The sequence below is a fragment of the Mytilus trossulus genome, chromosome 13, assembly GCF_036588685.1.
Source record: "Mytilus trossulus isolate FHL-02 chromosome 13, PNRI_Mtr1.1.1.hap1, whole genome shotgun sequence".
NCBI classification, from domain to species: Eukaryota; Metazoa; Mollusca; class Bivalvia; order Mytilida; family Mytilidae; genus Mytilus; species Mytilus trossulus.
The window spans coordinates 14,265,236-14,280,628 of NC_086385.1; the positions used below are offsets into that span (position 1 = coordinate 14,265,236).

Consider the following 15,393-nt stretch of genomic DNA (forward strand, 5'->3'; position numbering starts at 1 on the left):
GAGATACTCTTCTGTCTCCACACGGCATAAAGACAAACTCTGTAAAAAATAAAATTGAGAATGGAAATGGGGAATATATCAAAGAGACAGCAACCCGACCATAGAGCAGACAACAGCCGAAGGCCATCAATGCAGCGAGAAACTCCCGCACCGGAGGCGTCTTTCAGCTGGCCCTAAATAAATATGTATACAGAAGTTCAATTTTCAGGTATATTACCTATAATCAAAATGATATTAAACAATTAACAATAAATAGATACTAGACAAGGAGGCGATACAAATGCCCTGTTGGCAGTTCATACGAAAATGGCCAGTCTTTCAATAACTATTATATAAATAAATTAAAAAGGCAAATATGCAATTCCTATGTCGCATCTAGGGGAATTGTGTATTTTGTTTGCCTTCTGATCATGTACAGTTGAACAGAGTCTTCTTTGAAACTCTGCCTTTTCTGTTTTTTAAATCGGAACTGTAACCGTAGTTATACTAGTATATATAGAGTATAGAAAAATTACTTATAAAAAATTCGTCCAAATTTGACCTTGCATATTGAATTTTCATGTTAAATAACTTTATCTCATCTTCTTTGTTAAGTTTTCTGCTAAATTCCTTTAATACATGTCACCTTCCCATTTTGTAAAAAAATCACATTTTAAGCATTTTTTACCTTAAAATAACGAAGCTGCCAACGGCAAATTGACAAAGCAATATCATCAGGACCTAAAAGTTACGGTTTCGTAGCTAAGACTTGCACAACTTAAGTTGAAAATATCTACAAAAGGTAAGTTCTAAAAAGTTATGGAGTGCTTCGATTTATCAAAAATTATATCAACATGTAGAAACTATTCGCCGTTTCTGAATCTAGATATATAATGGACTTTGGGTCTGTCCTGGCCTGGCAAAACCTGGAGACTGTTTTTCAGTGGTTGTCGCTTGTTGCTAGATCATGTAAATATCCTATTTGTTTTTAGTCCTATAAACTGAAAGCAAATGATTTTGTTTTAATATTAAGATTATCTCCCGTGGTACAGTTGCCGTCAATAATACACTTTTACGTGAAATATTAGGATTGTTTTATATCTTATTTCTGAATTTTGCTTTTCAGGATATAAAACCTCTTGGTATCCTAGACCTTTGCTCTCAGGACAATTTCGGTTATCTTTTAAATAGGTCGAGAACTCTAGATTTTTTGACGTCAGAATATATTTGCATAGTAATTTCCAAAACACAAGGCCTTGAAAAACTGACCAATCGACTCAATGAACTACAATGCATTGTGGGCTACTACGAGTAAACTACTACTAGTACTTAAAACACGTGGAAATAGTGGGAAAACAGTCAACTAATATATTGTCTGGGACTTTTATTTTCAATGTTTTTATTCTGCAAATATATTTAATGTAAAATATATAACGTAATCCTCAATTTGCATGCTCAGATTAAAAAAATATTGTCATTTGTTAACTGGCTTCAAGATTCGACTTTCTTTTTCGCCTTGCAAAAGTAGTTGACTGACCGGTTTTGTGCATTGTTATGAATTGAACCTGCATTAATTTCACGACATGAAACAGTGAATTATCCAATGAAGTGACCACTGTCAAGTAAGAAAATCATTTGAGCTCTTTTAAACCGGTATAATGTCATTCCAAAATCATTTCTGCCTAGAAAACACGAAAACTTTCATTGAAACACTTCTTTCTGTACTGAATGTGTAATTTTTTTTTTATCAGGACCTGAACTAAAAGTAAGAACATCATAATATTCAGTATGCTAAAAATAAGTGTTATGAAAGCGGCAGAGGCGGATCCAGCCATTTTAAAAAAAGGGAGGGGGTTCCAACTACATGTCCCCATTCAAATGCACTGATCGCTCAAAAAAAAGGGGTCCATCCCCCCGGAACCCCCACCCTCCTGGAGCGGGTACGGTATATAGCTCAATTCATTTTTTATGTTTCATCCATTGATAATATCCATTTGTTTCTAATTTCATCACAAAATATACCTTAGAGTTTTTTTTTAGCGTTCGGCTGCTGTCCTGTTGACATATGTAAAATATCTCCAATATCAAAAGTTTCTGGACCATAGTGGGTGCCATATTACCTATTATTTTTTTTCTAAAACGTGCTTTGTATATAGAAATAAGAAGATGAGGTATGAGTGCCAAAATGAGACATCTTTCCAACAATGACATAATTCAGTATATAAGCAGTCATAGGTTCAATACTGAAAAATTAAGTAAGCTATAAATGACAAAAAAATAACTTGTGTAAAACAATCCAAACAACAACAAACAAAAAACCGGCCCAATTAAAGATATCAAAGGAGAAGAAATCTATCCCATCAAAAAAAAATATTGTATAGGAGCCTGTATTTCAGTGGTTATCGTTTGTTTAAGTGTTAATATTTGTTTTTCGTTCAATTTTTTGTTTGTTATATAATTAAGGCCGTTAGTTTTCTCGTTTGCAATTGAATTGTTTTACATTGTCATATCGGGGCCTTTTATAGCTGACTATGCGGTATGGCATTTGCTCTTTGTTGAAGGCCGTACGGTGATCTATAAAATTTATAGATCACCGTACGGCCTTCAACAAAGAGCAAATGCCATACCGCATAGTCAGCTATAAAATGTTAATTTCTGTGTCATTTTGGTCTCTTAAAAAATTGTGGACGGCTGTCTCAATGGCAATCATACCACATCTTCTTTTTTTTTATCATAGGTCCAACGCTGCAATTTTCACAAAACATATAAAATTTTCCACCTTGTCGCACATACATATGGATAACATTATTACAGCGTATTTCCTAATATATGTAGACCAAAACTTTGGTTAGCTTGCTTGCTTTGTTTGTATATTGTACAAAATATAAAATCTACAAGTTAAACTATGCCTATATATATATGATATATTGTTTAAAGATGTCAATATTTATTTAGTTTTAAGCTTGTATAAACAACTATACAAACAAAGCAAGCAAGCCAACCAAAGTTCTACTTTGCAGGTATAAGAAATCAGCTGTAATGATTTTTTTTTTTAAAGTACGAGCCTGTTAAAAAACGAACAAACTGAAACTACAGTTGCTGACTTCACTACCTTGAAAACAACGGGAACAGCTGACAAAAATAAATACTTCTTCGCCTTTTTTTACGAACACAAAATTCAAGGATCACACATTTGCCTTTAATTATCTATACGAAAATTGCTGTACTCGTGAATATTGGCACTGGCTGTTATCGACGGCTTATTCTAACACTAGTAAGTTTTTCTTATGGGTAATTGTGCTTTTCGCTGTTGTTTCGTTGCTCTCTGGTAGACGAATACATGAAATCGCTGTGCCATCATCAGACATGTTAATGGCTATATATCGGGTATTTCAAACCCTGTTTTCTTCGCACAGAAACAACTCTTCGTTAATCTGAGCATGGAAGTAATACTTTATATCACGAACTATAAATGAGGATACACAAAATGAAAAACTGAGCGAAATTGTGATTCCCGCATTGCACGACAAAATGTGTTGTATTTCAGTAAATAACACGTGTTCTTGGTTGATCCATCATGCAATGTTACTCATTTAGTGGATTGGTCAAAAACCTAGGTAAAAATAAATTGCGTCACATGTAAATAAACAATAACATGTGCGAGAACATAAGTATGCTAATTTATGCATTTCTATATAAGGTAGTGGTCCTGACCTGTTTATACCGTTAAAGTATCTTCTTTAAATGTTTGATAGAAATACCAAAACTTTGCAAAAAATATTTGCTATTTTGAGCTATCTTTTACTGTAATCTTTGTTCTGTCTAAGAAGAAATAACATCAAAATTTGGTGCACACTGAGTAATCGGTGTAGCATGATATTTAAAAGTGTGCACCACAAATTTTTTTTTTTTTTGAATTGGACAAAGAGAGTCTAAGAGCTGATAGACAAAACACTGTCAACAAATCAGACGCGGTACATCCAAAATTAAGTAATTCGTTGAAAACTAATTTTGGTCATCTGTCGCAATTATTCAAGAAAAAATATTTGGTCCACACATGATGCTGTGCTGCTGTTGATATTTTATCCCTTTTTTCATTTAATTTACTATTATGTGAAATTAATTCCGAGTAAAATAACTTTCTTTTTCGTTTTTATTTTCACAAATTGTAAATAATTGAGAAGGAGATTTCTTTTCTTTATTCACTGTTACAACCCTAATGAAATTTTAAAACAGAAAAGAATAGCTGACATTAGACTTTTTCTGTAAAATTGTCATTTGAATGCTGAATGAATCTTAGTGCCATAAAATATAAAATATTCCTGAAAAAAGTAACACAACTTTTTTTCTCTGACTGAAAATAAAGAACAACAAAATCATGATGTATCTTTTAAGTAAGTGTTTTCTTCCTTTTTAATCATTGTTGTATTTAAAATTGGTCAACTTTCAGACAGCTATACACTTTTGAAGGGTCAAAATTGAATGTCACTTGTACTGACTCGTCCGTAATTATTTCATGATGTTTCCGAAAGTTGACTTACATTTACTATCTTCTTCGTTACTTTCCCCTCTTTTGTAATTTCCCCATATTTACATGCTCACGTTGATGATTCAGCATCATTTATTGATATATCTGCCAGATTCCGGCACAGTGTAAGTTTGTAGCATATTGACAATCTAAAGAACTTTTTATTGTAAACATATATAACATGTATAGAGATTTGATGACGTATAAAACGTTGGGTAAATGACAATGATGACAAAATATGCCACGTCACCAGATTATTTGTTTTATTGTTTCACAACCGTTTGTTATTACTTGTAAACACATAGAGACAACATTTACACTATAAAAATGTTCTATAAACATTAAAATACCCTTTTTGGTATTTTTTGTATGATTCATAGCACCCCCTCATTTCGATATTTTTAAAGTATGGAAAGCAATTCGTGTCATTATTTACATACATAATTTTTGATACTTGTCGAGTTTTCAACACATTAAAAGCTGTACACACCAGTTTCGACTCGCAGTTATGTTACAAACTTGATATATTGTTAATACTTGTATTTTTATGTGAATGTATGGAACACAATTAGTGTCATAAGCCAACTTTGTATTTTTGTATGTTATGGCAAATCTTTTTGATTGATAGGTTTTATATTGAGTTTTTATTTGTTCTTTCAGCTTTTTACCGTTTGATGTTCACGTTCAGTTTGGAGTTATACTTACCTGTCAACATTTGTAATCATTCATTGAGCACCAGCATACCTTTGTTATTCATGCTACATTGTGTTAATAGAGTGGATTATATGACAATAAATAAAACGGTTATCTTTAATGAAGTCCATTATTTAATGCCCGCAAAGAATAGATGGGAGTCATTACAGTAAAAAGACTAAGGAGATTTATTTGGCTAGTGATATAACTTACCCGGCATTCAAGATGGCTGGTATAGAAGACAATATTGACTCTGCGTCAAGTACTACATCCGAGATGATCAACACTGCGGATACCGATAAAAGATTACGCACACTTACAGAGAGTGGTAAAGAACTTTTTGAAAACAAACAAAGAAAATTTCTGTTAAGAATGCAAATCGTAAAAAGTGACCTTCAGCTTTTAGCAAGAAACATTGAACCGTATTCAAATGAGTTAACATCATTACAGGAGTTAAAAACAGAATTCATGAGTGGAACTGTACGTTATGACACAATTTGTAAAGCATACTTAGATTTTCTTTCGAGGACTAACACTGCTGAAGGCATGGATGAAGTTAATAAACTATCAGGTGAAATGCAAGATTTTACGCAATTTGTGGAAACAGAAAGTAAACGAATGAACACATTCATTAATGAGTTACGTGCTATAGAGAGAGATAATTCCTTAGCTAGCAGAAGTACTAGGAGAAGCCACTCATCCAGAAAAACACATAGTTCCTCCTCTTCATCAGTTCTTGCAAGAGCAAGGGCCAAAGCTGAAGCTGCAAAGGTTAAAGTTCATTTTGCAGAGAAAGAAACTTTATTATTGAAGGAGAAGGCTCTTATAGAAGAGAAAAGGTCGATAGAATCAGCAAAAGTAGAACGCAAGAAGGCCGACATTGAAGCCGATTTAGACCTGCTTTCTCGACAGAAGGAAGCAGCAGCAGTTGAAGCGGAGGCTAATGCTTTGCAAAATGAATGCGATGAAAATATGTCACAAGTGTTGCCTGATCAACCACCGCTTGATTCGAAATCAAAAACTGCCGCATATATTAATCATGTTCAGAAACAAATTAGTTCAATTGAGATCGACAAAGAAAACACTGATGCATTTCATATCGATAAAGAAAACAAACATTCAACTCATATCGATCAAGAAAACACACATGTTAGTGGAACATTAGACCCACACGCAAACTCGTTCATTCCAAGAAAAAATGTTATTGCAGATACGCATGTGTCAGGCAATCATCCTTATCCGAGTGATAGAACTCTTGCTACTGATTTCACACGTTTCTTGCTAAAACGTGATCTCTTAATGTCAAGGTTCAATATTTTTAATGACAAACCCGAGTATTATCCATCTTGGAAGGACAGTTTCATGAAAATAGTCAAAGAGATTGATGCAGATTCAAGTGAGGAAATAGACCTATTGTTAAAGTGGACTGGTCCTAGTTCTAAAACACAAGTTCAAAGTATCAAAGCTGCGAATACTAACAATCCGTCAAGAGCTCTCAAACTTATCTGGGAGAGATTAAATGAAAGGTATGGTAGCCCAGAGCTTATCGATAGTGCACTCAAGACAAAACTAGCAGCTTTTCCGCGCATTACAAACAAAGATTATTTTAAGTTGTATGATCTGTCAGACATCTTGTCAGAGATATCATCTGTGAAAGAAAATGACAATTACAAGGTTATATTTTCCTATTTTGACTCATCAGTTGGTGTAACGCCAATCGTAGCTAAGCTTCCATATCAACTTCAAGAACGATGGACTAGTATGGCCGTTAATTATAACGATAAAAACAAAACAATATATCCGCCATTTCATGTATTTGCTCAGTTTATTCAGCAACAAAGTAAGGTAAAGAACAATCCAAGTTTTTTATATGACAGTCAACAGGCAAACACTGGTTTTAAGGATAAACTACCAACAACAAAAGGGAAACTTAATGACGTTCGTACCAGGAAAACAGACTTCGCTGAAACAAAAAATGAGAGGAGTCAAAGTGTCGATCCTCGTGAGAAATGTTTGATTCATGGTACAAACCATACACTTAATGATTGTAGAACATTCAAGTCAAAGCCAATACAAGAACGTAGACAATTTTTGAAGTTGAACAAATTATGTTTCGGATGTTGCTTGTCAGCATCACATTTCAAACGGAACTGTCCTAACGCAATCAAATGTGGGGAGTGTGGAAAAACAGATCATCCTACAGCACTGCACATAAAAAATCGAGATCAACAGTCTACAGAGCCATCAGGTCATGGCGGGGAGCCTGTTGATGTGGAACATGAAGTTCAAACTCCTATACAATCAGCATGCACACAGATTTGCATGGATAAATTTGGTGGCAAATCATGCGCAAAGATAATACCGGTAGAAGTGTATCGTAGTGACAATCCTGATAGAAGGCTAAAAGTATATGCTTTAATGGACGATCAATCGAATAGGACTTTAGGAAAATCGGAACTCTTCGATTACTTTGGATCAACGAGTGTCTCTGATTTTACCTTGTCAACATGTTCCGGAAAATCTCAAGCATCTGGTCGAAAGCTTAGTGGTTTAGTCGTCGAGTCATTAGATAAACAAACTCAATTACATGTGCCTGACATTTTAGAGTGTAACCTCATTCCAGATTCTAAAGACGAAATACCTACTCAAGAAGTTGTTTTGTTTCATAATCATCTCAGTGATCTCGTGGAATTTATCGAACCTCTTGACGAAGAGTCCGAAATCTTGCTCTTAATTGGACGTGATCTCATTTCTGCTCATCACGTGCTTGATCAAAGAATTGGATCTGGGAATGCGCCTAATGCACAAAAACTTCCTCTGGGATGGACAGTTATTGGTGAAACTTGTCTCGGAAAACTGCACTATCCAGACGAAACTCGTGTTAAAAAGACATACTTACTTTCTTCCGATAGAATATCGATATTTCCACCGTGTACAAGTGAACTTAAAATTGATGAAGTGCGTACACTTGAAGTTAATGAAAGTGCATACGACAACATTGGCAAAGATGTGTTTATTCGCCGTCCTGATGATGATAAACCTGGACTGTCTCGTGATGACAGAGAATTTATAGAATCTATGGATACAAACTTTTGGAAGGACTCAAGTGGTAATTGGTCCGCCCCATTACCGTTTCGACAAGATCGTCAAGTTCTACCAAATAACAGAAATCTAGCATGGAAAAGAGCCAAAGGTCTAGATGCAAATCTTCGCAAAGATCTTCAGAAGCGTGAACATTTCTTCACTTTCATGAATACAATTCTAGAAAAGGGTCATGCTGAGAAGGCCCCACATATCAACGATGATCAGGAACAATGGTATTTGCCAATATTCGGGGTTTATCACCCCAAGAAACCTGGGAAACTTCGTGCTGTGTTTGATTCCTCTGCACAATTTGATGGCGTGTCTCTTAACAATGTGTTGCTTAGTGGACCAGATTTGACGAATAATCTAATCGGTGTTTTGCTCCGCTTCCGTAGGGAGCAAGTGGCCATCATGGGCGATATAGAACAAATGTTTTACAGTTTTAAAGTTGATGAAAAACACAGAGACTATCTACGATTTTTCTGGTACACCGACAATGATTTTGACAAACCTCTAACAGTGTATCGCATGTGTGTGCACGTATTCGGCAATAGTCCTAGTCCTGCTATTGCGTCATACGGACTTAGAAAAACTGCCATGGAAGGAGAAAATGAGTTTGGCTCCGATATGCTTGATTTTGTCACTAGAGATTTCTACGTTGATGATGGTTTAACTTCGAAACCTTCTAGCGCCGAAGCAATTGATCTCATGAAGAGAACTAAGTCAGCTTTAAAATCTATTGGTAACATTCGACTACACAAGATATCTTCAAATGTTGAGGAAGTTATGCATTCGTTTGATAATGAAGATCTTGCAAAGAGTCTTAAGGATCTCGACCTTAGTTCCGATATTCTTCCAATACAACATAGCCTTGGTATGAACTGGGACCTTGAAACTGATACTTTCATGTACTACATCGATAGAGATGTCAAACCGTATACTCGTCGAGGATTATTGTCAACTATAAACAGTATATTTGATCCTCTTGGATACTTAGCGCCAGTAACTATTAAAGGAAAATTACTGCTCAGATCAGTTATGACAGGACAGATCATGTGGGATGAACCGTTACCGGAAGAGGTTTACAACGAGTGGGAATCTTGGAGAACGTCACTATTTGATTTGGAAACAGTAAAATTCAAAAGGATGTTTGTACCTACTTCATTTACTTTAGCGAAAACAAGGAAGATACACATTTATTCAGACGCATCAGAGAAGGCAATAGCCGCAGTTGGTTACATACAACTAGATGACGATAAGAATTTTGGTTTTATTATGGGAAAGGCAAAGGTTGCACCCAGTCACAGTCATACGATTCCACGCTTAGAACTATGTGGAGCTTTGCTAGCAACAGAAATAGGACAAACAATATCCGACCAGTTAGATATACCTTTGTCTGATATTCAGTATTATACCGACAGTAAAGTTGTACTAGGGTACATCTTCAATTCATCACGACGATTTTACAATTATGTTTCAAACCGTGTTGCGAAAATCCACACAGTGTCAAATTCCGAGCAATGGTCTTATGTGCATACAGATGGCAACCCAGCCGATCTGGCAACTCGATCAATAATTCCTTCGAAATTAGAAAATAGTATATGGCTATCTGGTCCGGTGATAAAAAAGGATGCCGATCAAACTATTGAAAGATTTTCTCTCATCAATCCTGACACAGATAAAGAAATACGTCCTGACATTACAACTAGAAAAACAACGAGTCTCGAGAAACTCTCCTTAGGATCACAACGATTCGAAAGATTTGGAAACTGGAAGTCACTTGTTAGATCAATTGCGCTGATAAAGAACTTTCTTGTTAATAGAATCTCAAAGGAAACTAGGTGTCGATTCAGGGATGCAGAGATGTTCGTTGTTGGAGTTGTGCAAAACGAGTTTTTTTCAGACGAAATCGATTGTATTAAAAATGGCAAGCCACTACATGGAAATAGTGCACTGTTGCAGTTAAGTCCATTTATCGACAATGAAGGCATTCTGCGTGTTGGTGGGCGTATCAAAATGGCAAATGTACAACCCGATGAAAGGAATCCAATCTTAATACCTAGTAAACATTGGATTGCAACTTTGATAATTCGTTACTTTCATCAAAGGATAAAACACCAAGGAAGACAATTTACATCAGGAGCAATACGAACAGGAGGATACTGGATATTAGGTGAAAAGCGTCTTGTTTCATCAATAATTTACAAGTGTATAACTTGCCGCAAGCTTCGAAGGCATACCGAACAACAAAAAATGGCTGACTTGCCTGAAGACCGTGTGATCCCTGAAACACCATTTACATCTATAGGGATTGACACCTTTGGACCTTGGTCCGTCATAAGCCGACGCACTAGAGGTGGCGTTGCGAATTCAAAGCGTTGGGCCGTCATTTTTACATGTCTAGTCACAAGAGGTGTTCACCTAGAAGTAGTGGAGGAAATGACTTCCTCGTCGTTTATTAACGCCTTTAAACGTTTCATAGCTATTCGAGGGGAAGTAAAACTAATTAGGTCTGACAGAGGTACTAATTTCGTCGGAGCCACTGACCAACTTGGTATTGATAGTATCAATGTAGAAGATGGACCAATAAAGAAACATTTATATGATAATGGCATAGAGTGGCATTTTAATTCACCTCATTCATCTCATATGGGAGGTATATGGGAAAGAATGATAAAAACAACGCGATCAATCCTCGACTCTATGTTATCTGAACTTCCTGGAAAAGAACTATCACATGAAGTGTTAGTAACATTGTTAGCGGAAGTGTCTGCGATAATTAACTCCAGGCCTTTAACATGTGTACCTACGGACTCTGATGACCCATTACCTCTCACACCTAATCTTATCATCACTCAAAAGCCTAGTGTATTAATTCCAAAGGATGTGTCATTCGATTGTAAAGACATGTATTATGCACAGTGGAAGCGTGTACAATACCTTTCGAACGTTTTCTGGAAACGTTGGCGAGTGGAATACTTGCAAACTTTACAAGTTCGACAGAAATGGACTCAAGAAAGAGAAAACATTCAAGAAGGAGATGTCGTGTTGCTTAAGGACAACCAAGTTAATCGCTTAAGTTGGCCAATGGGAATAGTCACTAAAACATTCCCTAGTGCTGACAATTTAGTACGTAAGGTAGAAATTCGTATAGTGCGTACTGTGGACAAAGACTGTGTGAAACCAGCTTTCTTCATTAGACCAGTGACAGAACTTGTGCTATTGTCAAGGACTTATGAATAGTGTAGTGGCATAAATAGCATGCCAGACGGGGAGTGTACTGACTCGTCCGTAATTATTTCATGATGTTTCCGAAAGTTGACTTACATTTACTATCTTCTTCGTTACTTTCCCCTCTTTTGTAATTTCCCCATATTTACATGCTCACGTTGATGATTCAGCATCATTTATTGATATATCTGCCAGATTCCGGCACAGTGTAAGTTTGTAGCATATTGACAATCTAAAGAACTTTTTATTGTAAACATATATAACATGTATAGAGATTTGATGACGTATAAAACGTTGGGTAAATGACAATGATGACAAAATATGCCACGTCACCAGATTATTTGTTTTATTGTTTCACAACCGTTTGTTATTACTTGTAAACACATAGAGACAACATTTACACTATAAAAATGTTCTATAAACATTAAAATACCCTTTTTGGTATTTTTTGTATGATTCATAGCACCCCCCTCATTTCGATATTTTTAAAGTATGGAAAGCAATTCGTGTCATTATTTACATACATAATTTTTGATACTTGTCGAGTTTTCAACACATTAAAAGCTGTACACACCAGTTTCGACTCGCAGTTATGTTACAAACTTGATATATTGTTAATACTTGTATTTTTATGTGAATGTATGGAACACAATTAGTGTCATAAGCCAACTTTGTATTTTTGTATGTTATGGCAAATCTTTTTGATTGATAGGTTTTATATTGAGTTTTTATTTGTTCTTTCAGCTTTTTACCGTTTGATGTTCACGTTCAGTTTGGAGTTATACTTACCTGTCAACATTTGTAATCATTCATTGAGCACCAGCATACCTTTGTTATTCATGCTACATTGTGTTAATAGAGTGGATTATATGACAATAAATAAAACGGTTATCTTTAATGAAGTCCATTATTTAATGCCCGCAAAGAATAGATGGGAGTCATTACATCACTAATTAAACAACAGTGTGCACATGGTCTGGTTAAAATATCATACATCATATCAATGGCAGATCCAGTCGTTTTTAAGGTTCATCATAAGGAATTGAAAAATATGGCCGTGTTTACACCTCAAAAATTACTATGAGTACAGCCAAACTGGTACATTCAGGAAAGTTTTAAGGCATGGCAGGAACTAGATATATAAAAGTTATATGAAGTCTACGTTTCAGAAAATGAAAAACTTACCTGCATTTTGATGTGCATTTTTTTCCAGTCTGCAGAAGATAGCAAAATAAACAAACACCCGAGTTTCATTTGAGACGGTCCACTCAGTTACACAGTTTAAACCTGTTAAATCACCTATTGTTTACAGGTGTCTATTGTCCATCTATTGTCCATTTAAATCAATACTACTCACAACATTGATTATATGAGGGGAGCTTCTCAATCGTTTTCACTACTTAGTTAATTTTTGCACCTTCTGCAGGAACGAAAAAAAAATGGATAGCAAAATCTAGAAAAGTTACTAATTTTCTGTAACATAAAATGCATTTAAAATTTATATATCTAGTTCCTGTCATCCCTTAAAACTGTTGCAGGTGTATAGGTTAGTCTGTACTCAGAGTAAAATTTGGGGTGTAAATACGGCCATTTTAGCCAAAAGGTTATGATGAACCTTAAAAGGGGTGTTCCTTACCAAGGATAAAAAGGGGGTTCATAACCCAGGATAAAAGGAACGCTCCAACCATATGTCCCCATTCAAAAGCGGGGGATCCCAACCCCCGTAACCCAACCTCCCTGGACTCGCTACTGCATACAACGCGTACGATTTGACATATATACAGGAACTAACATGCATTTCGTTTCGTCAAGTTTCTTTGTCATTTACACAAAATCTTCTTTTATTCATCAACAGCTGGTAACCTATAGTCCAGTCAAACTAAGATTTAACCTCAAACTAATTGCAACAGAAAATGTTTGAGTTCTAATCTATAGTATTATGCCCTTTATATACACAGAAAAAAGTCCCATAAAATCTAACCTGCGGAAAACTCAAAATCAGCATTTTAAATTTCCTATGGAAATTAACATTGGGAGGGGAGATAACTCTTGCAAAAATTAGCCTTTTTTTGTCAGTTTTTGGTAGTTTTTCTTGAAATTTATGTATAGCATGATACTTTGATGTGGTTATAAGTTTGTATTTGACTAAATTATATAATCTTCTGCTCATGAAATGTACAAAACCGAAGTGTTATGGGTAGTTTAATTTTTTTTTTGGTACATTTTTTATTAAAGAAATTGCAAATTTGAAGCTTTGTAACCATTTTGAAAAAATAATGTGAAAATTTGGTATTGTTTATCTCTGTATATTATATTTTTTCAGCAACTTACTTATCTTAAGAAACTTTAAAACACAAAAAGAAGAATACATGCTTAATTATTTTTATCAAATTTGAGATTCTTTACCTTGACATGTTGGAAAATTCAATAAATGGTCAACTAATAAATTACGAAATCTAGATTATAGCTTGATAAAATATATGAAAACACCTTTAGAGTTGTTTGTTATACTCTAAAGACCGCTTAGAAATCAAGAATCAATACATTCTGATGAATAGAAGCGATAAAGTTATAATTTTGTATCAATTTTTATTGATATTTCTGCCTTTTTACAAGAGTTATTTCCCTTTTCAATGCAAATCTCCATAGGAATTCTAAATGGTGATTTTTTTAGTTTTCCTCAAGTTAGTTTTTATGGGACTTTTTTCTGTGTATATTTGGGGTATAATGCTAAAGATCAAAACTTAAAAATCTTCTGTTGCAATTACTTTCAGGTTAGGGTCAAATTTATGCTAGATTGACTGGACTACTATGACACATATTTCAAATCTCCATACCAAAGCTTCTTCTTCTATTTCATGGATATCCTTCCGATTATGGAACACCACATAGAATTCAGTTCCACAGGCACTTGTATCAGGAAAAGAAATACTTATGTAAAACAATCCAACCGAGAAAACTACGTAACGGTATAATGTGTGTACAAAAAAATGAACGCAAAGCAATAGTGTGACATAGCGCATCTTTTGTATGTATTTGGCAGGTGCGTGTTTTTTTTCTTTCTTTCTTTACTTTTATAAAATCTATAAAAACAAAATAAATTATACAACAAAGAACCGTACCTTCCCCGAACAAAACAAGAGATGAGTGTCAGTACCATCTGACGGACAAAAGATTACTTCCATGATTCTCTATAAGACCTATAATCCATTGAGGTGTAGAGACAATTTCAAAGTTTCATAATGGAAGTTAAATTTTTAACCGATCTTTAATTAGTATCATTATTTAAACCAAGAAAATGAACTATAATCTTATCAAATATTAAATTAATTGTCTATACTTATGTAACTATGGTATATTTTTTACCCCCTCCCCCCTTTTCCATGAGAGACGAAAGATGGCAACTGCATATTCAAACTAATGAGGCAAACAGTTCATATCATATACATTCATCAGTCACGTCTCAGTCATTACAGCTGAACGGACGTGCTGGGTCAGCTCTCCTTTACCCGCTATCTTCGATGAGGGTTTATTGTTAGATGTTCAACGACTTACTACTTAAGATGACAGAAATCAATCCATGCCGTACAGATAGACGTAGAAGTTGGCGTACCCGTGTTAACATGCACCCCAAAATCATTGTATCATGGGGAGTGTTATGCCGAATAACGTCCGAGGGCTGTATCCTAGGCTGTTGGGTGATACGACCTTCATTTCACTGCCTCACGGCTTTGGTCCTGATAACGCTTCCTGTCATCTTTAGAACTACGTCCACGATTCATCTACCAGTACTCCATCATCTAGGCTAGCGGGCTGCCAAGCTGACCAAAATAGCCCTGAAAGCAGCCGTTAGTGAAGACGTAACACCAAAATAGTAA

The 15,393-nt window shown here is 35.2% G+C and overlaps 1 protein-coding gene and 1 long non-coding RNA gene across 2 annotated transcripts; both read left to right on the forward strand.

Annotated features, from left to right (window-relative positions):
* Positions 1 to 4,474: 4,474 nt before the first annotated feature.
* On the forward strand, positions 4,475 to 5,321 carry LOC134695461 (uncharacterized). Its single transcript, XR_010102770.1, has 2 exons — positions 4,475 to 4,632; positions 5,168 to 5,321. It is a non-coding gene; the product is annotated as an uncharacterized LOC134695461 (long non-coding RNA).
* Positions 5,322 to 9,278: 3,957 nt separating this feature from the next.
* Positions 9,279 to 12,413, forward strand: LOC134694767 (uncharacterized). The gene is made up of 2 exons (XM_063555820.1): positions 9,279 to 11,723; positions 12,260 to 12,413. Exon 1 carries the CDS (start codon positions 9,323 to 9,325, stop codon positions 11,525 to 11,527), a length of 2,205 nt encoding a protein of 734 aa, XP_063411890.1. The 5' UTR covers positions 9,279 to 9,322; the 3' UTR covers positions 11,528 to 11,723; positions 12,260 to 12,413.
* Positions 12,414 to 15,393: the final 2,980 nt, after the last annotated feature.

Coding starts and splice junctions, on each gene's coding strand:
- LOC134694767 (XM_063555820.1), top strand. CDS start 9,323: ATGACAGGACAGATCATGTGGGATGAACCGTTACCGGAAGAGGTTTAC.